General features: G+C 41.3%; 1 protein-coding gene across 3 annotated transcripts in view; it reads left to right on the top strand.

Annotated features, from left to right (window-relative positions):
* ARID4A (AT-rich interaction domain 4A) overlaps positions 1-20,164 on the top strand; it is a 54,484-nt gene extending 34,320 nt beyond the window's left edge. For all 3 annotated transcript variants that reach the window (XM_064715843.1, XM_064715844.1, XM_064715845.1), the window contains 14 exons: positions 1,418-1,490; positions 3,765-3,859; positions 4,184-4,281; positions 5,631-5,859; positions 7,450-7,700; positions 9,028-9,225; positions 10,295-10,379; positions 10,520-10,652; positions 11,144-11,206; positions 12,205-13,335; positions 14,308-14,412; positions 15,864-16,079; positions 16,302-16,448; positions 16,907-20,164. In XM_064715843.1, coding sequence (XP_064571913.1) covers positions 1,418-1,490; positions 3,765-3,859; positions 4,184-4,281; positions 5,631-5,859; positions 7,450-7,700; positions 9,028-9,225; positions 10,295-10,379; positions 10,520-10,652; positions 11,144-11,206; positions 12,205-13,335; positions 14,308-14,412; positions 15,864-16,079; positions 16,302-16,448; positions 16,907-17,010 — 2,928 coding nt within the window. In that variant the 3' untranslated portion in view covers positions 17,011-20,164. The remainder of the gene's footprint in view (positions 1-1,417; positions 1,491-3,764; positions 3,860-4,183; positions 4,282-5,630; positions 5,860-7,449; positions 7,701-9,027; positions 9,226-10,294; positions 10,380-10,519; positions 10,653-11,143; positions 11,207-12,204; positions 13,336-14,307; positions 14,413-15,863; positions 16,080-16,301; positions 16,449-16,906) is intronic.
* The last annotated feature ends 6,065 nt before the right edge of the window (positions 20,165-26,229 follow it).

Genomic DNA, 26,229 nt, shown 5'->3' with positions numbered 1-26,229 from the left:
GTAGATGGTAGAAATTTCTCGATCTTGAAGTTATTTTGCAGTCTGGATGGAGAGAAAAAAGCTGTGGTTTCTATAGCAATACTTCACTTGATAACCTGGAAGAGCATGCTAATTCTATAGATAACTGTTTCTCCTTATATAATCCCTGTGATGTGCTGAGCAAATGGTAACTGATGCTGTACAGCATTGTGATTACACATTTAATTTCCTCCAATTATTCCACAAGAAAAATTAGTGAAGTAAGACACAGATATTGTCTCTGCCTGATTGTAGCTGAGCCCTGTTGGGTTTAGAAGCTCAGAATTCAGTGAAGCAGCCAGGGCTGGGATTCATTCTGATGCTGTGCAGATTGCTGCTTAGCAAGGCATTAGCATGTACATCCCCATTTCCCTGCCTATCTCCTTGCCTTGAAGCTTAAAGTTTACAGGATGCAGAGATGACTGAAATCTAAATTGTTGTTTCTGGTTTCCTTCTGGAACTGCTTGTCACTTTCCTGTTATTTTTAATAATGTAATGATAAGATTTTTTGACACGTACTGTACGTCTTTCCTTCAAGACAGCTGCAGCCTGCCTTGTGCAAACTGCCAGGCTGGCAGGAGGAAAGTGGCATGCAGAAAGCAGTGCAGGAAAAAGGGGTTTATTTTTTTTTTGGTTTGTTTTTGGTCTCTGCTAGAATCTGAAAATTCCATGAAGATACGTAGTCATTATTTCCTACTGTTAATAATTTACTGTATTTTAAATAATTTTCACTGGAGTAAAAGGAATTTCTTTGTTTCATGCTGTGGATTACTTGCCATAAATTTATCTCATAGTGTTTATCTCTTTGAGGCTTCAAGTTGTAAAGGTGAAACTAAGGAATTTATAATAATAATGAATTATAGAAGTGATTTTAAAGGTGTTTCCAAATATAAGCTGAAATCAAGCATTGGAACTTAATTACAAAACAAATACTGTTTGGAGCATCTCCAACAGGTACTGTTGGAGAAAGAATTGATCTGCAACCTGAGATAAAGCTGGGATAAGGAAAATTAGTTAAACATAAAAGCCCCAAACAAACAGAAAGAACCTTAAAAAAAAAACCCTGGAATTCCTGTGAATTCTTTCAGTCTTGTAAATACCAGAGCTCTTCTGTGCTAGGCAGGTATGCTGTGTGTATCAGAGTTTTCATTTTGAGGGTCACTCATTCATTCTGTCCTGGACTGATGCTTTCCCTGACTTGCATTTTCTTCTTTTCCTCCTGAGCTCCCACTTCAGTCTTCCTGAGTAAATTTTGTTTTCTGCATATTTCACCATTACATGGGTTCAGGGCCAAATAGGAAGTGGTTTGGGTTGAGTGCTTGCTCTTAGGCTTTTGTACAAATAAATGATTACTTTGCATATTTGCTGTTTTCATTTATGACTGCATTTATTTTCACAGCCTGAGGAAGAGCTTGATCCTGAAGAGAGGGACAACTTCCTCCAACAGCTTTACAAGTTTATGGAAGACAGAGGTACCACTGAATATTCTTCTTTTTTCTTTTATCTCCAGTCCACTTCTTTAATGGCACAGCACTCAAAGGGAACTCAAATCCTCCCTGAGGTGTTTTGGTTTTGTTTTGCTTTCACAAAGCCTTTTTTATGTTCCCAACACTTGTTAAATAAGCCCTTGGTTAATTTCTGGTTGTCACAGCCATGGCTGAGAGCTCTGCTGCTGTTAATCCCAGGCTGGAAGCTGAGGAGTCTGTCCATGGATGGTGAAATCCAACCAGCACAGAATGGAGATGTGCCATCCTCTAATCTGTGCTCAAATGGAGCAGTGATACCTGAAGAGACAACTTAAAAGATTCTATTTTATCCTGTAGATACAACAATAAAATAGTGTATTTTAAACATCTGTCTTTACAGAATTAAGTGAGGCTTAATAAATTAGAATAGTTGAGGGATTGGTTTCAGAAGTATCAGAAGTGCTCGTGCTCTGCAAAGGGAGCAGGATGTACCTGCTGCCTTGGGAGAGCTGCTGTTGCATAAGGCATGTGCAATTGTGATGAGACTGACATGAAAATGGAAGCTTTTATTCTCCTTTTTAAAAATCTATACTCAAGCCTGCAGAATTTTGTCTTTTAGAGTATATTGGTTTGATACATTTTACCCATGAAGTCACCATTTCCATCCTGTATTTCCAATACCATTTTCATGCTGCAGTAGCCTTGGTGTGGAGGTAGATTATAGGTGTAACTGCTGCCCTTTTCCCTTTTCAGCTTTCTTTTCTCTTGACAGCAGCTACCTGAATGATATTTCCATAGCAGCACAGAGTGCAGCAAATGTTGATGTATTTGAATTTGAAATGACCAGAGCTAAGGGTGAAACATGAAGTACTTGCAGAGTCTGAATATTTGCCCCTTTCTTTTTTGAGGGTGGGAGGTTGTTGAAATTAATGGGGAAATCAAGCTGCCTTTGTAAAAGAGGGTCTGTTCTAAGGAGGGGTGTTCTAGAGCACAGAATCATAAAAGCACAATCCAAAAGCTGTTCAATATTACCAGTTCTTATCAGAGGTTTAGAAATTGAGCATGTATTATAGCAAAGTGTTCTGGAGCTCATCCAATATAATTTTGAAGGCCTCCTGTGTATATAACCAGTGTTTCTGGAGAATAAGCTGCCTTAGGGGAATAAAAGGCTAAGTTAGGGGGAAAGAAAAAAAATCATTCTGCTGCTGGGCTAATCCAGAGTTTTCCTTTCATGTAGCCTGATTCTTCCCACTTTCCTGTTTTCTTGCCTTCTCGTTCTCTTTCCTAAACACTCACAGACTACAAAACCAGTAGGGATGTCAGGACCTTGTGAAGAAGAAGAAAGCATTTGTATGATGAATTTGAAGCCTCAGTCCATGAAATATTTTTCAAGCCAGTCTGTGGATTGAGCAATGCACAGGACTTCTTCAGGACTGGGACTTTCCCCTTGCCTGTTTGCTTTTTATTTTCCTTCTCCATCCTTATAGCAAGATTTCTGTTCCCAGCAGATTTGTTCTACATTCTCTTCTCTCAGTATAAATGTTTTGATTCATGGAATCATGACAGTATTCCCAAAGTCCTATAAAATTATTTTAATGATTCCAAATATAATTGCATGGAGATGAGGGAAGATCCAAAGCAGCAGGGAGGAGGTTTGGCATTCTTCCTTGCTGGGAGGATTATTGTCTACGTATGCAGCCACTTGCCCTAAGTCACTTTGGGTTTCTCCTTCTGCAGATAATTACTGTTCTGTGTGTCACTGCCACTCAGCTGAGCTGAGTTCTTTCTTTTCCCTGGAACTGCCCCAAATATTCATGTCCTGTCACGTCCTTGTGCTTTTCCACATTCTGACAATTTGCCTGAGTGTCTCTTCCTAATCCAACATTCTGTGCTTCTTCCTCGTTCCTTTCAGCCCACGGTGCTTTTAGTTAATCTCTTCACACACTGCTCTATTCCAGCATTCCTCAGGTGTTCTCTGCAGCTTCCTGCAGTTCTGCCTGTGCTCCCTGCTCAGGAGAGGAGCAGTGGGATGCAGCCAGGTGGATGGGGGTTCTTAATAAACCTGGGAGGCTGATAAACCACCCAAGGATAATGATGCATTCAAAACAGGGTGAAGCCTTAACTGGTCATTGGAATTTACTGACTTGGGAACATACCTTAAGCCATTAAATACAGATTTTAAAATGCAGAAGAATACTTGTAATCAAATGTGTGCTAAAAGAATGGAAGAGACACCTTGCTGTTCTTGGGGATAACTTGTTTCTGTTTTATTTCATTCAGGTACTCCTATCAATAAACCACCAGTTCTGGGCTACAAGGACCTGAACCTCTTCAAACTTTTTAGGCTGGTTTATCAGCAGGGTGGGTGTGACAATGTAAGTGCTGGATGTTCCCTGAATTCAATGGCTGTTCATTCATATCTGTAAATGGTTGTCCAGGGAAGCTGTGGCTGCCCCTGGATCCCTGGCAGTGGTCAGGCCAGCTTGGATGGGGCTTGGAACAACCTGGGATAGTGGGAGGTGTCCCTGCCCATGGCAAGGGGTTGGAACTGGATGATTTTTAAAGTCCCTTCCAAACCAAACTGTTCAATGGTTATAAAAGACTTTGGCTTTTAGCTCTTTTAGATATTATTCCTTAATATTCTTATTTAACAAAACCTATAAGCTTCATTTTTTTCTCTTTTTTTTTTTCCCCCAAAGATTGAAAGTGGTGCTGTATGGAAGCAAATTTATATGGACCTTGGCATTCCTATTTTGAACTCAGCTGCTTCCTACAACGTAAAAACTGCTTATAGAAAGTAAGTTCTTGTATTGGATAGGGGTGAAGACATTTTCCTTTCTTTTCCTAGCTATAGCTTGTACAATATTCAAGAGGTTTTTGGTAGTTAGAGACAGTATTTTATATTCTTCAGTTAATGAACAATTCTGAGCATTTTCCAGTGCTGATGTGGAGGAAAGGAGGAAGCAGTCAGGGCAATAAGTTCTGTTGCACCAATACATCAGAATTCTACTCATTTTTTTACCAAGAAACTTTCACTTTCCTCCTGTGCTGATGCTTTTTCAGAGTAAACCACTGAAATTTATAAAATAAGCTTTGGTAGATTCAGTTTTGTCAGTTAGACAATTAATAGTAATAAGACTCCTTAATCTTTAAATCTCATATGCATTGAGGAGAATTTTATACCAGTTGCTTTAACTTTGTGAAAGGTTTTGACTGAAAAAAGGCATGCTTAAATTGTACATTTACATAAAATCTTTGCAGAATTTGTAGAATAACTGTGTGCATTGCTATGGTGGATGTGAGAGTTATTAAATAGTAAAATCATTACTTACATTGACCAAATGCATAAATCTTTTTCTTCTCACCCTCACTTTTCAGCTGTGTTTTAACTTTTGAATTGGAAACCTTTCAGGAATTACATTTTCCAAGCTTGTTTTCTAAATAAAAACTGTTTTATTGTTTATCTTCCTGGAAGTTTGACAAGAAACAATTGGGCTTTTTGAGTGAAAGGGGAAGAATGAGATTCTCTTGACTCAAACCTAAGGAAATTTGGAAATAGGGATGAGTAATGACTCAGCTCATGTTAATGTCAATGAAGAAGACAATGTTGAGACTCTCTTCAGTGGGATTTGAACTGGGCACATGTTTAAGGTCTGTATTTTACAGAGAAGAGTGTTTGTCCTGGAAAGAGTAATTGGTAAATGTGTACTGGGTTGCTTAAATGGAAATAATGATGATGTTGTTTGGACACATGAAAATGTGTTGTGACTGTGATAGTGTGTTGTAACTTGCATATTAATTCTTTGAGGAATAAACTAATTCATACCTCTGTCAGCTGTAACTGGATTAGAGAGTGCACAGGCAGTTTCCAGAGAGCAAGTTCATGCATGGCATTACTGTCATGAATTCTTAACTGGATGGAAATGGAGTTAAATATATGAGAAGCACCTCTGTATTCTTTTTCAGTATTTGTTATAAAATTGTTTCACTTCAAAGTCTTCTCTAGCTTTTATATTTTTATTTGGTTGTTGTGTGCTTTTTTTATTATTATTTTCCTGAAGTTACTGAGCAGGAAAATAGGTTTTATGCACTTCAATAAATGAAAAATAAACCATGGAGTATAAATGGGACCTTGCTTGTCTGTAGGTATCTTTATGGTTTTGAAGAGTACTGCCGTTCTGCAAACATTCAGTTTAGGACCATCCATCACAATGAACCAAAAGTGGTAGAAGAGACACAGAAACACGTGGAACCAATGGAGGAAAGTGTGAAAGAGGAACAAAAAATGCCCCCAACAGAAGTTAAAAAAGAAGCAGAAGAAAATTATTCCAGCAGTGAAAGTGAGAAAGAAGAAGTTGAACTAAGGTCCCCAAGGGTGAGTGGTCTGGACTGATTTGTGTTTAGTCCCTAACAAAGCCCCTTTGTGTAGGGAACAGTTCCCATAGTGAGTTTTCCCTGTGCAGCAGCTGCACATTGGAATTGTTGCACTGGTCCAAGTGTGGAGTTCTGTGAGTGTTAATTGTTAATTTTGTTCTACCTGGACACAGAGTTTGATTATTCCTTCATATTCCACACCATGCCTGGGATCTGCTCAGGCTCAGCTGGATGTGCTGTGGTTCAGGGGTGCCTTGGAGCTGTTCTCATCACAGCAGTGAAACACAGCAGGACAGTCTGGTTCTGGGTGAGGGTTTCCACATGGAACCTGGAGCCTTCTGGCAAGAAACAGGAATATCAAAAACCTGCTGTGGATCTTAGAATCAAAGGAAGACCCATTTCTCTGAGCTTGGTTTTTATCACAGTTTCTCTTCTAATAGAAGAAACACTCAAATCTTAGAGCATATAGACAAAAGTAGAGGGAGGAACAATTAAGTTTAGCCTTCATTTGTCTTGAAATGCTGTAGAAGTGAGAGTTGTATTAGGAGCTACATAGATCAGATCAGTGGCCCATCAGCTGGAGAATACTGAACACCATGAGTACTTTAAAGGTGTTGGAATATGACTACAGCACTCATTTAATTGTGTTAAAAGAACATTTTGCGCTCTTTACAATAGAGTATGACTACTGAAGGACAACAATTGCTGCTTTTAAATTGTTCAAGTTCTAAAGATTCTGTTTGACTAAAATGTTATTCTGTTGAAGTCCTTCTTGCAAAGCAGCTTTTCAAGCAAATATGTGGCCTTATAGATTAATAGATGAAAGGACATGGTGTAAACACAGGTTGAGACTTCTGTTATGTTTCTGTTTAAATGAAAATGGTTGTTCCAAGCTGCATCAGCCTCAGTGAACTTCCTGACATGACATTAGCTTTGTTCTTAGTTTGTTCATTTATTTTTGAGTTTGTTTTTCTTTTTGAGAAAGCTCAAAAGAAGGATAAAGAAATGTAAGAAGTTTTTGTCTTTATGGTAATTGGCTCTTTGTTCTGACTAAAAAGCAATGATCCCATCAAGAGACTTCTAATAAATCAAATGATAATCCTGTGCTAGAACTCTTAAGAATCAGTTGCAGATAGTCCCAGGCAGCAACTGCCTTGAGTACTCAAGGTGCCTTTTAAAAATGAGAAATTTAGAGTTGAAAGCTGACAAATTTCTGCCCTTGATGTCCACAGGTGACTGTCAGGATTGAAGGTGCCTCCCCTCAATATTCCTATACAAGCACTCAAATAATGATATTACTGTAGGTGAACAAGACATTCTGGCCTTTTCTGTCAGAGTAACAAACATTACAGGTCCAAACAAATATCCTGAAATCCTCCACCAATTAATCAGAAACTCATTATTCCAAATGAAGCAGATAGAAAAACTTAAAGCTTTAATTTTACTATTTTAGAATATTTTGCACTTTTTTGTCATCTCCAGCCTTTCTTCTCCACAGGAGTTGCATGTCTCACTTTTTTGCTGAGATTTGGAGAGGTTATGAAGAAAGCAGGGGACAGGAGTCAATAAAGTGATTTTATTTCTGTTCCAGGGACGAAGAAGACTTGCCCGTGATGCAGCCCCTGCTAAAAAAGATGGTGAAGAGGATAAAACCCAAGACAAGTTAAAAGACAGTAACAAAGAAAACAAAGATGTAGAGGAAACACCTGAGAATGCAGAAAAGAAAGAAAATGAAACTCCTCTAGGGAAGAAAAGCACACCAAAGCAAAAAGAGAAGAAAATTAAAAAACAGGAGGATTCTGATAAAGAGTCAGATGAAGAGGAAGAGAGGCAGAGGGACAGGTAAGCCCTGACTTGTGTCACCACCTCTGAGTCTCTCTGTGCCATGATTGAGCTGCTCTCCAGGCAGGAGGACACAGACTTGATCTTACTGAAAATCAGCAGCCTTATTCACTCAGACAGGCAGGGAAGGGAACATTTTATTTCAAGCTTGCAGAGCCTGCTGTACTTTCTGGAAGCATCTTTTTGTGCTCGATGCCAGGCTGTGTTTTTCACTGTCACTTCACATGCCAAGGCTGTGTTGGTGTTTTATCTCACCAATACCTCCAGACACCAAACTGACCAGGTTGTGAGAGGGTGGGAACAGCTTGGGGACACTTCCCCGGGCAGTGGAAACAGAAATATGGCAAATCCCTCTTCTCCTGTACTTTGAAGGGTTTGCTGATGGCTGGTGAAGCTGCAGGCTCCTTGTTTTTACTGTCAGATGATCAAGGCAGCAAAGTTTTCTTTAAGCTGTGTGGGTGTTACTTGTCCTCTGAGTTCCTTGCCACAAGATAATTGATCTTTCACTGGAGGCCAACAAATCTGTTTCATTAAAAGCAAACTCATAGTCCTTTTTAGTATTTTATCTCTTGCTGACTTTTTTGTAGAGTAACTTCTAAATTATGCTCAATTGTCCCTTAAGTAGGGAAGGAATTATAGCTAAAAATAGGTTTGATTGTAGTTCTTCAAAATATATTTGAGTATAATATTTAAACAGCAGCTAAAGGTGTAATGAGAGGTGGATGTGTCTAATAAAGAGCTCTGCAGACACTTTTAAGCTTGGCTGAACACTTTTGTGATCAAGTTTTTTTCCAGTGGAATGGTGTTTGTGTCATTAGAGGATCACTGTGATGGCAATTCAAACTCAGGTGCAGTTAATAAACTTTTAAAAATAAAACCTTTTTAAAATAAACATTTTACAAATGTTAAACCATTTGTAAAAGTACCTTTTCTTATGAATGTGTCAAAATCAAATATTTCTGAAACTGAAATTAGTTCTTCCTATGCTGTGTAGGAGATGCACACTGAGTTAACTTTTATTCCTTTTTGTATTATCATAATATCAATTTTAAAAATAATCTTTAAGCTTTGAGGTAGTTGTATGCTTTATAAATTGTGTTTAAATTTTAATAAAACTTTCTGGATATTTTTGGCACTTAGCCCTATTATCCCTAAGTTCTTTTCTTGATTTAAAAAAATCTGTTTCTGAGCAAGCTTCAGAGATGCGACAAGGTATAGAAAATTAATTTCTTTTTTTGTTGCAGCCTTTTTCTACCTCGACTACTCTCTAAATTTTAAAATATGATTGTTACTAATTCGTGGGCATTTTAAATATATTTTACTGCAGGGAAGAAATTGAGAACAAAGGAGAATCAGAAGGTGAAGAGGATGAGGAGGACACAGAACCCTGCCTGACTGGAACCAAAGTGAAAGTAAAATATGGACGTGGAAAGACTCAAAAAATTTATGAAGCCAGTATTAAAAGCACAGAAATTGATGATGGAGAGGTTTTATATTTAGTTCATTACTACGGTTGGAATGTAAGGTGAGGATAAGAAATTGCCTTTCCTTTCTTTGTTCAAAGGCTTATTTGGAAAAGAAATTTTTGTTTTAAAGGAAATAAAGTGAGTGATGATCAATGACGTAGCTCCATATTGAATTATCAACATCACAGACTCTGACTTCTTCACTTTTCAGTGTGGTGATTTTGTTCATGGTGTTGCATTGAAATGTCAGAATATACTTGTGTTTTTCTAAGTGTCCATCTGCCTTAGTAATCCTCACACCCTCCCTGATATTTATTGTGTCTATTTGTGTTAACATTAGCAAACTTTCCTTTAAGGGAGCCATTGATAGTGGTGAAGATATTTACAATTAAGTGTATTAAGCACTGGAATTTTGGCAATAAAATTGCCAAAATATTCTTGTATTGAATGTTAACTGGGATTGTAAAAATGCTTCTCCTGGCAGGCAGTCTTTATAGCACTTTATTTACTTCTGATATATAACATGCGGTGTTCCAAATCCATAAGCAAATTGCTTTATGTGGCAAAATGAAATTTAAGAGTGGCAATATTCCCTAAATATTTACAGGTTCCCTTTACTAATACAATTAGGAGATTTTGAGGAGCATCAGTGTTTGTGCTTTTCAGAATCTCATCCAGTTTGGTGCCATAATTTACAAAAAAAATAAGGTACATTTTCCTGCTGAGGTATGGTGTGGTGAAGACACACCACATGTGTATGATGTGGAACAACTGACACTTTAGAGCTGACTCAGTCCCCTGAGTGCTCCAGTGAGAGACAGGGAAGTTTGTACCTTAATTCCCTCATCCCTTAAGGTTTTTTTATGGACTGGAAATGTCATTCACCTTTCCAAGGCCAGACTACTGCATGAGTTGTAAATACAGGCTCTGCTATCATGGAATGGATTGGGTTGGAAAGGAAATCCCACCTCATTCCCCCCTCCTGCCATAGGCAGGGACACCTTCCACTACCTCAGGGTACTCTGAGTGTTGGCCTTTTCCTACCTCATTAATAAATATTTTGTGTAATTCAAGTCTTTTACTCCTCATATTCAAACAACATAACAGCATGGTTTCATTTCCTTTCAGGTATGATGAATGGGTGAAAGCTGATCGGATTATCTGGCCAGTGGAAAAAGGAGGACCAAAGAGAAAACAGAAGAAAAAAACAAAAGTAATGATTTCAATAAGTCTGTTGTAGTACTGTATTTAAAGAAAAAAACGTTTTTCAGGCCACGGTCTGGTTTTTAATAGAGCAAAAGGTTTGATAATCAGCAATGAAACATTAATAAAAATCCACTGTTTCCCCTGCAGAATAAAGAAGATGGTGAAAAGGATGAGAAGAAGGACGAGGAGAAACAAAAATCCAAGCGTGGGCGGCCCCCTCTGAAATCCACTCTCCCATCCAACACGTCCTGCAGCCTCCCCAAAACGCCCAACAGCGAAGGTAAAAGCGGCTTCGGAGGTGCAGGGAGCAGCCGGGCCCGGTGCCCTCAGGGGGAGCCCGGGCCGGGCTCGGTGCCCTCAGGGGGAGCCCGGGCCGGGCTCGGTGCCCTCAGGGGGAGCCCGGGCCGGGCTCGGTGCCCTCAGGGGGAGCCCGGGCCGGGCTCGGTGCCCTCAGGGGGAGCCCGGGCCGGGCTCGGTGCCCTCAGGGGGAGCCCGGGCCGGGCTCGGTGCCCTCAGGGGGAGCCCGGGCCGGGCTCGGTGCCCTCAGGGGGAGCCCGGGCCGGGCCCGGTGCCCTCAGGGGGAGCCCGGGCCGGGCTCGGTGCCCTCAGGGGGAGCCCGGGCCGGGCTCGGTGCCCTCAGGGGGAGCCCGGGCCCGGCTCGGTGCTCAGGGCTGGAACCGGGAGCTCCCGCTCCGCCCCTCGGGACTACGCCACCGGGGCTTGGCGCACCCTCCGATCGATACAAATTAATTCTTTCGATTTTAATTTTAGCAACACCTCGCAGGCAGACCAGACGTAGCTCAGGAATGTTTGATTCTGATAGAGGATCAAACGGTGAGTGATCTCAGCCCTGTGTATGCTTTGGAGGCTTTTTCAGTACCTTTTTGAAAAGAAGTTTGGGGTTTTTTTGTTGTTTTTTTTTTTTTTTATATCTTCTTTTTTGGTTGGTTATTTTTTTTTCCTTTCTCCCTGTAAATTTTGTTGAGTAAGCAGCTGAGCTGACACTGCTGAGGAGCAGAGCTTGCTCACACAAGAGCAGTCAGTGACTGTACAAGTCATCCCATGTTCTTCAGCCAGAGCCTTTCAGTCCTGAGCAGACCAAATCCAGGGCTATAATGATGGTCTTTATTGTGCTAATTAAGTCCTCAACCTCAATACTCCATCATCCAGCAGAGCTGTTAATTATACACAAATGGCAGCACATCTTGGGTGTTTCTAAGCCTCTCTGAACAAGAACTGAAGTGAAATCACTGTCTCCTTTTAGTACAGGTCCCTGAGTAATCTCCTGGTAATGTACTAATGCTTGCTCTCTGTGTGGTGCAGCATTTGTACAATAGTTCAGCAATGAAATGTCCATACTGGGGTTTAGAAGGTTTTTATTTTTGGGTTTGGATTGGGTTTTTTCTCTGCATGGAGGGGAAAAGTGGGTTTTTTTTTGGTTTTGTAGTGTCACGTGGGAGAGGCAATATCCATGGGATCAGGGGAATCTATAAAACTTTTTTTGCTGCAATAAAATCTAATTCATTTATATTGGCTTATTTGGGAAATAGTAGGAGAATCACAGACTTCAGCTAAATCACCTGAGTAGAGAGTATCATCCAGATGCTTCCTGAACCCTGACAGCACCACCACTACTGCAGTTCCATAGAAATTTTAGGTAAAAATAAGAAATGTAGCAAGTGTGTTTAGTAATGCAGGTGTAAAGTTACTACTGTAAACTGATGTTAACACCATAGATTACTGAAAGCAGGATTTTTGTGAGGTTCAAATAAAAAGTCATGCTGCAATTAATTATTTAGGGTGCTGTTTGCTTCTTTTTAAATTTTTTTTAGACTCTGGCACATCTGACAGTGAAGCAGATGAGTCATCTGAAAAGAATTTGAATGAAGAATTTTCTCCAGAAACTTCAGAACTGGAAAAAAGTGAAAAACTCCGTGATGAGAAGCTGGATGAGGAAAACCCAAAGATTTCTCATGTGCTGAAGGAAAACGACAGGACTCAAGTACAGCAGCTAGAAACACTGAAACTGGAAGTTGAGGAAAGTGAACAAATTGTTCAAATTTTTGGAAACAAAACTGATCAAATGGAAGAAATCAAAAGAGAGGTTGAAAAATCACCTAAGGGAAAAGGGAGAAGGAGCAAGACAAAAGATCCTTCATTGGAGAATGCAAAGATTGCACCAGGAAGCCAGGAAGAGGTGGCAAATGAATCTCTTACAGAACCTGAAAGGTTAGATGTGTCTTCCTTGGACTGTAAAGACATTTCCAGCACTACTGAAAGTGAAACAGAGCCCTCCACAAAAGATAAGAAACTTTTAAAAAGGAAAACTTTGGAACAGGCATCACCTGAGAAGAGAAACCGGCGGGAGAGCGAGATGGAAGTGCCAAATATTGTATCTGAAGAGAGGACCAGTGAATGTAGTGGAGCAGAGGAATGTAGAGGGCTGAATGCTGAGGAGTCCCTCAGAACTGAGAACGAGGAGATGCCGGCCCTGGTGGCGGAATCGGCGCCACACGGGGCAGAGCTGAGCAACGACAGCTTCCAACGGCCAGCTGAAAACAGCGAGAGCCTTCCCTTGAAAGATGAGGATGACTCAATGCCTCAGATTGGCCCTGAGACCTTGCTGTGCCATGAAGTAGACCTGGATGACTTGGATGAGAAGGAGAAGAGCAGCACTGAAGACACAACAGCAGAAAAGCCAGACCCCAATGCTTCCAACTCTGCCCCCTCTGCCTTAGCCCCCGGCGTCCCCTCGAGCTTCCCGGTGGCCTCTCCTCTGGGCCTCAGCCAGGACGAGTCCCGCAGCATCAAGAGCGAGAGTGACATGACCATTGAGGTGGACAGTGTGGCAGAAGAGTCCCAGGAGGGGCTCTGTGAGAGTGAGTCTGCCAATGGATTCGAGGCCAGCACCACGTCGAGCAATTGCAGCGTGGCGGGGCAGGAGAGGGAGGCGGGAGAGAAAGGTGAGCGATTCCTGGAGGAGCCACTGCAGCTCTGATCCTCCTGAAGGTGGCTCCAGGCTGGTGTCACTGGGCTAAAAATTGCTGCTCTGTTTTGTCTGCATGGAGGGGAGAAAGGTTGTTTTTTGGTTTTGTAGTGTCAGATGGGAGAGGCAATATCCATGGGATCAGGGGAATCTATAAAACTATTTTTGCTGCAATAAAATCTAATTCATTTGTATTGGCTTATTTGGGAAATAGTAGGAGAATCACAGACTTCAGCTAAATCACCTGAGTTAAGAGCATCATCCAGATGCTTCCTGAACCCTGACAGCACCATCACTACTGCAGTTTCATAGAAATTTTAGGTAAAAATAAGAAATGTAGCAAGTGTGTTGAGTAATGCAGGATTTTGAAAGTGTAAAATTAATACTGTAAGCTGATGTTGACCAGCTCTGATCCTCCTGAAGGTGGCTTGAGGCTGATGTCACTTGGCTAAAAATTGCTGCTCTGTTTTGTCTGCTGGTTATGGATTCACAGAATGGTTTGGGTTAGAAGGGACCTCAAAGCCCATCTTGTTCCAGTCCCCTTCCATGGGTGGAGACACTTTCCACTATCCCAGGTTGCTCCAAGCTCCATCCAGCCTGTCCTTGAGCACTTCTAGGGATGGGGCTGGGCATCCTGTGCTAGAGCCTCAGCATCCTCACAAGGAAAAATTCTATCCCAATATCCCATCTAGCCCAGCCCTCTGGCAGTGGGAAGCCATTCCCTTGTCCTGCCACTCCAGGCCTTTGTGCCAGGTCCCCCTCCAGCTCTCTGGAACCCCTTTAGACCCTGAAAGGGGCTCTAAGTTCTCCCCAGAGCTTCCTCTTCTCCAGACTCTCTGGTTTTAAATTTCTTTGTTGCTTATAAAACAAAAATTTATGCTTTTTAGTAGCAGTAGTATTTCAAGTGTCATATATTTTATTTTTGATTTGTTTTTCCCTCCTCTCACAGGTCAAAAAAGACCCAGTGACAGCAATAGTGGAACGCTGGCAAAGAAGCAAAAGCGAACTCCAAAGCGAACCAGTGCTGCAGCCAAAAATGAAAAGAATGGAACAGGTATATTCCTGCAGGGAGGGGAGGGGGAAGGGTGTCCTGGCCTGTAAATCTGTGTAAGAACATACTGTTCTCATGTTACAGTTTCCAGTGGATGGGGCTTCCCTCTCAAGGCTTTTTATTTTTATTCATTGTGATTATTGGAGATAAGTTCTGAGCTCTCTCCCAGTGTAACTGGGAAATCTCTTGCCTGTTTTATATTACTTACTTAAGAAAAATGTCTAAATTATTGTTTATATTAGCAGCTAGTACATATTTACCATTATGCTGATTTTTAAATATTGGGTTGGTTATGAATTTGGCAGAGGGCACATTTAAAGTCTTAAAACAGGTGTTTCTCCTGGGGAAAAATAAATGGTTTTGAATTACAGAAAAATGTTGGATGCTAAGGAAAAGCTTTTCATCCATAGGGATCTTGTCTAGTTTTTCTCTCAAGCATCTGACCATTTTATAACTTGATATGGAAATCTGAATTTTTGTGTTTCTGTAGCTCATTTTTCAGAGAATCACAGAATGATTTGGGTTGGAAAGGACCTTAAAAGTCATCTTGTTCCAATCCCCTACCAAGGGCAGGGACTCCTTTCACAATCCCACCTTGCTCCAAGCCGGCCTGGAGCACTGCCAGGGCTGGGGCAGCCACAGCTCCTGTGGGCACCCTGTGCCAGGGCCTCACCATCTTTATAATAAAGAATTTCTGTCTAATACCCCATCTGTCCCTGCCCTCCCTCAGCTTAAGGACATTCCCTCCTGTCCTGTCACAAAAGTTTTGACAATCACTGCATGACTGAATCAGTGGTTTTGGCTTTGTGGCAACACTGTTATATTTTTACACATCAAACTAAAATAGTGGGTAATATAATTATCTGACATATATCCAGATACATTTAACATGCCTTGGCAGTTATTGTGGGAATCTAAAATATTTGAATATATGAGCTAAAAAATTTCTGTTTCATGTTGAACTTCTGTTGTTTTAGTCATGTTTCAGAGTTGTTCCTTTAGATGTGTAAAGCAGTTTAATAACTAAATACTACCAATAGTAATCCACCCATAGTGCTACCTACCCATAGTAATCCAGGTTTAATCTTTAAGAAAGGTTTTAGTGTCTGTTTTATATTAGAAAGCTAAAATAGGTGATGTAAGACAGTTTATCAGTGCTCCAATATTCTAATTTTGGTAAGTTTATTTATTATTTCTGTACAGAAGTTTGACTATTATTTTTTATCTAGGCCTAGCTAGCCCTGCATCAATTATTATTACACTTGAGAGTTCAGTGCATGTTGTGTCTGATCAGGTTATCCATGGAATCTGAGATCATTATTCCTTGGGTGTGTTCTGTGATTTTCTAAGCAAGAAGCAGCAGGGTTTTTTGAATCATTGTTTTCTTTATAACCACAACTTTAAAAATGTCAATGTGGAGTTTTTAAGTCCAAATGAATTTTTTTTTCCTGCAGGACAAAGCAGTGACAGTGAGGATCTCCCTGTCCTGGACAGTTCCAGTAAATGTACTCCTGTCAAACACATCAATGCATCCAAACCCCAGAAGATTTCCCGCTCCCCTGCCAGGGTGGTTTCTCCTCACATCAAGGATGGAGAGAAGGACAAGCACAGGGACAAGCACCACCACCAGAATGCTTCACCCAGAGTCTACAAATGGAGCTTCCAGCTCAGTAAGGATTCTAGAAATGACTTGGTTACAGGGAATTGGTGAGAAAAATTGTTCTGAAAGAAAAACATGGAAATTTTGGGATTCTAAATTGTGTGGGCCTTTTCTGGCATAGTTATGGAAATGTGTTATCTTCCATGCTGTGTCTTACATCCTCTTAAGAACTGCATTCATTTGTTTAAAATCACCTTGACAAAGCTATTTTTTCATTTCTTTCCACTTGCAGATGAACTGGACAACATGAGCAGCACTGAAAGGATCTCCTTCCTTCAAGAAAAGCTCCAGGAGATCCGAAAATACTACATGTCCTTGAAGTCAGAGGTAGCAACCATAGACAGGAGAAGGAAAAGGTTGAAAAAGAAAGACAGAGAAGGTGAGCTTGAGATTTGCTTTATGGTTCCCATGAGGAGTTAATTTGTTTGGAAATGTGTGTAACTCACAGCAATTTGAGTTGAATTGATGATATTTTAGAAGAAAGGGAAGTGTTACCATCTGTTTGTGTGTGTATTTAGAAGGAATATTTGTGGTATTTTGGAACTTGAACCTGACAGAAACATTTGCTGAGTCTTTTGTAACTGTGTGGCAGAAACTTGGATTTCCTAGTGCAGGTGTTTCCATTAGACTCATCTGAGTCTGAGTTACCTTTTCAGTAATTGGGTAAGGCCAATCCTGTGTGAATACAGCAGGAAAAGCAATTGGCAGAACCTCTATATCAGTTTTTTGTGCCTGTGCTGCTCTTTGATATCTTTTACACAACCCAAAAGCAAGGAAACCTTCCTTGTGAGCTGTACCTTGCTAACCTGATGCTGATGTGCTGTTCTGTGTGTTCAGTGTCCCACACAGGAGCATCCATGTCATCTGCTTCCTCAGACACTGGAATGAGCCCCTCCTCATCCTCTCCTCCCCAGAACGTGCTGGCTGTGGAGTGCAGGTGATAAACATTTCTCTGCCTTGCCAGCAGCTCTCTGCCATGGACATAAACCCTGAAATTCTGCCACAGAAAGCACTCAACTGGTTGGACATTGCCAAGTATATCCTGTACACACTTCCACTGCTGGACTGTACCTGTTCCCCCCTCCCACCCTCTTCTTTTGTTTAATTTACTGTTCAGAGAACTTAAGCTCATTGGTAACTGAAGGTTTGTAGGCACAACGTGGCATCCTTGTAATTGTGTTTGTTTTTGTTTCTTGTTTGTTTCTTTTTGTTTTGTTTTTTTGTTTTTTGTTTTTTTTTTTCCTAACACAGAGGAAGGGCACTTATCAAATTTGCAAAGTTAATGTCCAATGAAGCATTCAGGTGTTCTAGGGTGATCTTAAAAAAAAAAAAAAAAAGCAAGTGCACCAAGCAGACATCAGAGTATTATCCAAAAGAACTGAGCAACTGCTGCACTTTCACCAAGCTGTGGGTAACTCTTGGTGAGTAGTTCCTCTTTGTGGAAGCACTTGCTATACAGAACTGCCAAAGTATGTGTTCAGCAATGTGCCCAGTTTTAAAGCTGTAAATGGGACAAAATAAATTGTGAAAGGAAGTGTAGTTGACTGAAAACTACAGTTGTAATAAGTCTTCCACTTTTTATAGGATTTTTGAGCACACAATTATGCAAATGTTTTAATGTTTATTAATGTTTACAGTGGAATTGTGAATAGGTTTTCAGTGGACTATCTTATCCCTTGACAAAAATATTTTGTCTTTTTTCTATGTAATTTCAGAGTTTTTATTTTGTTACAAAAAGACGAAAAATGAAATATATAACAACAATGAAGTTATTTAACAAGATTTCTAAAGCTGAAATTTTTGTGTAAAATAAGGTATCTTGCAACTTGTTAAATATATTTATTCAGACATTGGATGTTGTATTTTTATGTATTTTTTAAAATATTAATAAAATTGGAAAAAAAAAATTCTAGGTTAGTTCACTCTTTGGACAAAACATCCTTCTCAGTTCTGGCTCTGCAGGAGGAGTTATCCAGTAGCCAAACCTGTACTTCCAATGGCTCTGTCTACATATCCTCCACCACACAGATCTGCCAGCAGGCATCTGGGTTAAAATAAAACTTAATTTGGAAACTTTGGCAGTCCTAGTACTTAACCTTGTTTGGAGGAACAAAATTTCTTGGGTTGCCCTTAAGATGCTTTGTCACAAGTTCTTGTGTTTGCTGTACTGCCGAATAAATTTCTATCTCCCAAAGTTGAGATGCACCAATAAAGAAAAAGCAACTGTGTGTGCTCTGCCTGTGGATTGTCCCACAGGCTGATGCAGCTTGTAAATAACTCTTCCAAACCCATGTATTTAAAGCAGTTTGCATATACATTATGTATAAAAAGTGATTTTTTTAAACAATTTTTTTATTCATGTTTGTACATTGAAAGGGGGCCTGAGCCCCTTTTTCTGTGTTTAATATGCTGTAGAGTAATAACATAGATGCTCTAGACTGTATATCAGGATATTCTGGTTCCACACAGCAGAAGGTCAGGAGGAAACACTAGTGATGGCGTAGCATTACTAAAATTTGATGTTTCTTGAAATTTCATTTTACAGCATTTGTCAACTTGTGATTCCAATTCCTTCCATTTTCGCAGAAAATTAAAGAAAAAGTACTCTTGTAAATGCACTTTTTCTGTCTTTTCTTAAGCAAAGCAGAACTATTTCAATGTAAGATAAATATGGAGCTCACTAGACAGCGCTAATAAAGGCCATGTTTTAAACATAGGCTTTATATTCTATTTTTATTTAAGTGATTGTTCTTGTAAATGTCTGGACTTTACCCTAAATAGGAAAGTTAATCTCCATAAATTACTGTAAAGACTTTTTCAGAGCTAACTTTTACTTGTTAATCTTCTAACAGCTACGAATAAAAAGCAATACTCATTTAAAAGGAAGTAACATGGGTCAAATGTTTAATATTTACAGAAGCAATCTAAAATCCAGGCAAATAACAGGATTAATGCCATCTTGTGCAGATCTCTGATCTCTAACCTGTGTGCACACTGTGAGATCTTAAACAGGCACAGAGGATGGAGGAGCTGCTGCCCTGGCCTGGCTGTTCCCCACATGTGTTCTCAGCTGGCTGCTGTCCCTGTCTCTTAGGAATGTTTAAAACCCTGCTGGAAGGCTCCAGGTATGGACCATGGAACCCCATTCCAGCCCTGACAGGGAGAATTTCCTCCCTGCTTCCTCTCCCACAGCTTCCCTCGCTGTGCTCACCCCAAAACCAGCTGGGGTGACTCTGGCAGAGCACTGAACCTGCAGCAAAAGATGCACTTTGTGCCAAGGCACAGCCTCCAGCCTGTCACTGATTCCCTGCTTTTTATCCTTCTGGGAACGAGCACATCAGATTATTCAGCAGAAGTTTGCAGTGATGTTTAAAAATTGCACAGGGAAAAAGAAAACCAGCTGGAATCATTGAACTGTCCTGGGTTAAAGGTGAAATCAAGATGAAACCCTAATAAAATCTATGATTTCTAACTCTACAATAATCCCCTTATTGAAGTCTTGTTTATATAAATTCCAAAGTGTCTTTCACTAGCTGGAAGTTTATCCTGTTGAAGACACAGTAATTATGATTATACAGAATTGGGATTTTTTTTTTAATAAGAGATTAGGTATTGTGTTTCTGAGACCAAGCAGAAATAAAGCACCTTCTTGGCAGTCTTTGTGCTGTTCTTTTGCCTTCTGATCTTCTACAGGTTTTCCTCAAAATGGTATTTGCTATTTCAAGCTTCCTTAGGAGGTAAAAAAAATAAAATTAAGATATGGCATCCAACACTGTTAAAAAGAACAAGGTTGTAAGAGAATCAGACTCTTCCTTCATTTTCTGCAGTTGATATAAAGAACTGCCAGATTGCTGGCAGATAATTTATTTTGGTATTAGCAAAATTCTGAAAGATGGAAAACCTCAGAATGTTTCCATGCAAGGACATAAGGTAAGATTCATTTCCTGACTTGTTTTATTCATTTTCCATCAAGTGTATCAGCTGCATTTGTACTGGTGAGTTTTTATTTTCTAATGTGAAAGTTCAGAACCCCCAGTTAAATCCCTGCTTGGTTTTGGCTCCTCCATCAGGTTGCTGGTGGCTGGGAAAGTTTCTCCTGTTTAATCAGGCAAGAGAAGCAGAGTTGTCAGAACAATAATAACAAATCATTGTTTTGACAGAGGTTAAACAGACTTTCAGTAGTAATTACCAGTGAATGAAAAGCATAACAAGGGCAAAGAAATGTTTGTCTTGCTGAAGGATGATGTGTCTGACCTTCACAGGGAGCAGCAGAAAAGGTGATTAAATAACTGTTTGTGCTTTTGTGCATGCTTCAGTGTAATTTTTTAGGAGGTGCAGTATTAGAACAGACACAATTTTTAAAATGGTGACATAGTCTCTTTGTTTTTTTTGTAGGGGGAGCCATGCAGAAATGGCTACCAGAATTACTCAGGATGGCTTTGATGTGGAGCTGGGAGGAGAAATTGAGTCTAAGGATTGTCAGCTCCTGTGCCTCAGTCAGAAAATCCACTGCTGAGAGAGCCTTCTCTCTGCAGACAGGTTTGTCAACCAGATGGAATATTGCATTAAAAAATTATTACTTTTATAACATGTTCTTTTCTTTCCCCATTAAAATCTTCTTGGATAGCTGAGACAGCCACATGGATTTTCTGGGCAGCATTTACTGGAATTCTTTAACAGCAGTAAGTCTAAGAAATGCTGTAGTCTTCTTTTTAAGAAAAAAGCAGGTTTGGTTTGATGGCTTGAAAGAAATCTGACATGAGCCAGATTTACCAGCTGAAATAAAAGATTAATGTGTTCACAAAAGTATGTTGAGCTGTTTACTTCACTGCAAAAAAACTTCACTGCCCTTTGCAAAAATGATGCACTGAAATCTTGGTTATTTTCCTTCTCTGGTCTTGGGATTTTATTATTTGCTAGAGTGTGAGGCTCTGGAGATGTGGGGGCCATAATAAAACAGTGGAACCAAAGGGGATATTGCCAGAGGCTGTCTCACTGTAATTCCAGGGCTCAGAAAATGACATTTTGTAATTAGCTCCTACTATTAAGCTATTGCTCTCAGATTTTGAGAGTCTGTCATTCTCCCATATTACCTCACACCAAACAGGATGGGATTTTAAGAGGTCTCAGTGTTTAAAATTATTCACCTTTATCAGTTACAACTGAATTTATAGGATTTATTTGGGGTCTTTTGTTTGCTCTGAATATCTGTGAGTTTCTCAGATTCCACAAGTATTTATTTATTGAAGTATTTATTTATTGGTCCCATCCATTGCTTTGGATGGATATGTAAATTTACTTTTTGTGTTCCAGTGTTTTTGGCCTGATGGTGTGTTTGTTTTAATGCCAGTGAGTGGTGGATTTTATGATTATCCCCAGCTCAATGACAAATGCTCACCATGCTGCCATTTAAGGATCAAACTGTTGATTGTGAAAATTTTTCTAAGAATAGCACTTTTCTTGTGTCTTCTTGATTTTGAATTATCTTTGCTATTTATGGTGTTATTCTTGCTCCTTCCCATTGCAGAGATTCTGCAGTGGGATTCTGGCTGGATTCTGGATTCTGGCTCAGAGCAGGTTGGTTCTGCTTCAGCTCTGCAGCTGTTTGCACTGGTTAACATTGGTTGAGACCCTTCTGCTGCTCATCCCTCACCAAGAGTTTCCAGAGATGAGAATTGGCTTTGTTTGATGCCCCTTTATTGAAGATGGAGGGAGAAGACCCAACTTTATTGTTCAGCATCTGACTCCATTTATTCACTCAATCAATCACTTTTTATAACCGTGTTAATTAAGTTCATGCATATTGCAAACCCGAGCTCACAATAGGTCAGAGATAACACACCAACTCCTCCTTATGTTTCCAATACCAAGATTTGGGTTCTCAAAATTATTTTTGCTTTCCCAAAACAGCCAAAGATAGAATATCTACTTGTTATGAGAAAGCTGCCTGAGAACTCTGGTATGCAAGGTTCTCAAGGCCTTCATGTTTGTCACTTTTACTTGTAATTAAAAACAACCTGAGAACTTCTGCTGTTTACAGAAACCAGCTGTGAGAATTTTACTCCTCACAGCTGCCTTCTAAGCCATTTCTGAAAAAATCTCCAGCACCCCTTGGCCTCAGTGCCCCAGCACAGCTCACTCACTGCACTAACCAGGGAAGCTTTGCTTCACTTTCCCTCTGGCAGTGTTTGCCTGCCAAGGAGAGCTGTGCTGGAGCTGTGCCAGCCTGCAGGGGTTGTCCCTGTGTTTAACCCTGAGCTGCTGCTGGGGGACACTGCCCTGCCTTGGTGCTGGGGTTTGGTGATTTCTCACTTTGCTGCTGTTCAGAGTAACCCAACAACATTTCCATTCCAGCACTGTCGGTGTCTTCAGCTGCTCCTAAACTCCTCCTCTAATCCCTCATCTGGGTACAGCTTGACCTAATTTACCCTGCTCCTGCCAGCTATGCCAGTTTCATAAGGAGGGGTAAGATGTGGAATTTGTATTAAATACTTTGCTATATTGCACAAGAGTGTGTTTGCTTTCTGCTTTAACAAGGAACTTGTTTATGTGAAACTTAAAACCATATCTTTTGATGCTCCTTTATTTCCCTTATGAATAAATAAAGCTATTTTAAAAGGAAAAAAAAGGAAAGCCCCAACCCTTAATTCCTTCTGCACATGCTCTGCTTCCCACCCTGCAGGTGACCCCTGTGTGCCATCCCAGGGGCATGGACAGGGGCAGTGGCTCCCTCAGGTGGGCAGGACAGTCCCTCTCTGATGAGGAAATGTTTTGGCACTGGAACCAGTGAGAGGTAAAATTTTATGTTGTTCTGTGCAGGTATTTGAATGTGATTAACTCAGAATGTGAGAGCAGCCCCACATAATGCTGTGGGAATAATTATGGAATGATGTTATCTACAGGCAGTGCAGGAGGGAGCTGATCTCTGTGGCTGAGGTTTGGCTGCTGCTGTTCTTGTTTCCTGCTTTTGCTTTGGAGAGCCCTGAACAATTGATGGGAATGTGATTTCTGTTTGGCTCAGAGGCCCTGGGCAGCATCCCCATGCAGGGTAACACCTCTCTGTGCCTCTGAATGATCAGCTGATGTTACATTCAGGCCAGAGCTGGTTTGTATAAAACCTTTCCTGTTGGGCTGTCCCAGTGCCCAGGGATGCCACTGCTCCCTGCATCCCCTGCAGTGAAATGTGTTGTCTCTTCTTCCAGACCTTCCATAAGACATTTTCTTATGTCTCAGTTTGGATTGGAAAGGACTCTCACAGATCATCTACTTGCAACCCCCCCAGGAGTATCTGCTTGTGCTCCAAGGGTGACCCTGCCCCTCTCCTGGTGCCCCAGGATCCATCCTTCAAGTGCCTTTTGGTGCAATATAGTCAGAAATCCAACAACACTTTAATCTGCAGAAAGTCACTAATGTACTTCCCCTGATCTAATTCCAGTTGTTGCTGAAAATGTTGTAACACATGCATTTAACCTGACATTTATTGTGAAGAACCTGCTGCTCCCTGACACCAAAACACAAAGGAGTGTGAAGTTAAGGTAAAACATCATTTTTAAAACCCTCCAATATGAGGCAGAATTGTAACTTTTTGAGTTCTTTTAATGCTGTCCTCTGGAAATCCAAGGTTTAGGGTTCAGAGGCTTTAATTGCTTTTACAGCTTTTAGAGTTTGGTCCAGACTCATTCAAGGAATTTTGGAGCTGAGCTTAATGGACTTCCTAAGCTTTGAACTGGATTCCTCAAATGCCATGTGCTGACTTACCAAGTAGCTGAGAGAAGATGCTGAAGCAAGAGCTGTTGCTAAGCTCCAGTTCCCAGCGTGGGGAATGCCAGAGCACACAGGATTTGCCTCCCTGCTCTGCAGCCACAGCCACACTCAGTGTTCACCCACACTGCTGACAGCTCTGCAGTCACTCCTTTTCTTGCCTTCCAACAGAGCTCAGCAGTTGAAGCTCTCAGCAGGGGATTACATAAATTGGAGCTTTGCTTTTATCCTGGAGAGAATTCAAGGAGCCTCCATTATAATCTTCCAGCTGATTGATCTGCTGGCTGTGCCAGCACTGTGCTGTCCAGGCCACTCTGGAGCAAGGCTCTCATTTGACCCTTGCTGCTGAACAGGTTCTGGTTTCTGTGTGTGTGTGTGTGCAGCAGGAAGGATCTGTGTTCCCCACTGCTCTGCACTGAGCATCTCCCCCTAATGAGTGTCTGTTTACCAGCTCAGTTTCCTTGAGCTGCTTTTTGGCAGGCTGCCCTCCCCTCCCACCTCCACTTTGGCTCACTTTTTCCTTTCCAGCTTTCTCAGTACTCCTCCCTCAGCAGCTTCCCCTTCTTCACCCTTTGCTCCTTCTTCCCTCTGAGTGGGATCCCTTCCTGCACCTCCTGTGCCTCAGCAAGGTGATTCACCTCCTCCTCACACCCTTAATGGATTTAAGAAAATGCTGTTGTCTTTGTAAGGATCCAGAGTAAAACCATTTTTATCCGATTTTATATTATTTATTTGTATCACCTGGATGCTTTAGTTACATGCATGTATTTTATTTCCAAGCTCAAATATATTTGTATTGTCTGTATGCAACTTGTCACCTGGATGTGAAAGACCACAAGATTTTTGTAGAGAAACAGAGCTTTGACAAAATTGATTATCCAAACCTGAAAGTGAGTAATTTATTAACTAAGTCCCTCTTAAACTTGCTTAACCTTTTTTAAAGGAAATCTGCCCTAATATTTAAATATTTTCCTAGCTCCAAATACAGAAATGAGAGAAAGTCATTATTTTTTAAAGTCCCTTCACTTCAGCCCCAAGGTGCTTTGTTCAGAAGACATGAAAATCCTCCACTTTTCTCAGTTAAACTCTTCAGGCACTTTTCTGAGCACCTCTTTGCACATGAAGATCCAGTGGAAAATCTCAATCGTGGATTATTTTCAAATGTTTAACAGAAAGAAAGCTGCTTCAAGGAAAGCCTTCAAGTCTTTACTATACATGTATTGATTCAATTTAGCTGCAGCATTTGTGGCCTGATTGTAGCAAACAACGTGGACATTTTTAGCCTGATATTCCTTTGAAAAAACAGGACACTGCAGACTTGCTGCCTTATTTGGGCTGGTTTTCAGCCTTCACTGTTTCAGTGAGCTCTCATCCATCTCCAGGGTAACGAGGCACAGGGGGAAGGGGCTGTGGTACAAACACAGGGATGTGGGGCTGGAGGCCCCCACTGGCTCCTGGCACCTTGGCAAGCCCAGGAGCAGGGCTCCAGGCAGAGCTGCAGCACACAGAGCAGTGGCTGGTGCAGGTGGCAGGGGCACTGTGCTGCCCTCAGGGGCCAGGAATCCACAGCTGAGTTACTCAAGCTCTGCTGGAAACAGAAAGGTAGAGAAGGTAACAACAAAAAACTCCTCCTGCTCTTTCTGTTCCTTGTTGTTGCCTCTCTATCAATGACAGAACCTGGCAGCTGACATGGAATGGCTCTGGTTCACTCCTCATCACCTGGAGTCTCAAAATTGCTGCTCCTGATGTTCAGTCCCCATTGTCCCTGGGTTTTATGAGACCTGAAGCACAAGGTGCCTGCTGTCATTGCACTGCACTGATGCCCTGACTGCAGGATTGCAGCTGTCAGGATCCTTCCAAAGCACTGCAGTGTTTGTAACCCAGTGCAGCTGCCTTCCAAACCTCTCTGTGGGCTCCTGCAGCAGCAGCACAGACCCTGTGCTGTGCAGAGCCTGGATTTCCTGCTGGCATTCACAGGAGAAAGGAGGTGTTGAACAAAGCCTGGATGTGGCACTGGGTGCCAGGGTTTAGTTGAGCTGTTGGGGCTGGGTTGGATTTGATGATCTTTAAGGTGTCTCCCAACCCAGTGATTGTGTGAATTGTGTGCAAACTGCAGCAAGCTCAGTGCCTGGAGGGTGTCAGGCCAGGAGGCCGGGCTGGCAGGACCCTGTGGGGCTCCCTGAGGGAATCAAGGGGTGCACAAGTGCTGCTCATGTCCCCCTGCCCCTGTCAGTGACCAAAGAGAACCTGGGGCACCCCTGCCTGAGCTCCCTCTGGCCTCTGTCAGCTCCTACAGCAGCAGTGAATGCACAGAACTCTGGAGCAAAGAGCCCCCAGCAAACAAAATGCTGCTTTCAGATGTCCCAAAAATGGCTCTTGGGAAAGAACACACAGGTGGA

This window comes from Zonotrichia leucophrys, chromosome 5, assembly GCF_028769735.1.
Source record: "Zonotrichia leucophrys gambelii isolate GWCS_2022_RI chromosome 5, RI_Zleu_2.0, whole genome shotgun sequence".
Classification (NCBI taxonomy): domain Eukaryota; kingdom Metazoa; phylum Chordata; class Aves; order Passeriformes; family Passerellidae; genus Zonotrichia; species Zonotrichia leucophrys.
Note: the sequence above shows the minus strand (reverse complement) of the source record. Positions and strands in the feature narration are given on the sequence as shown.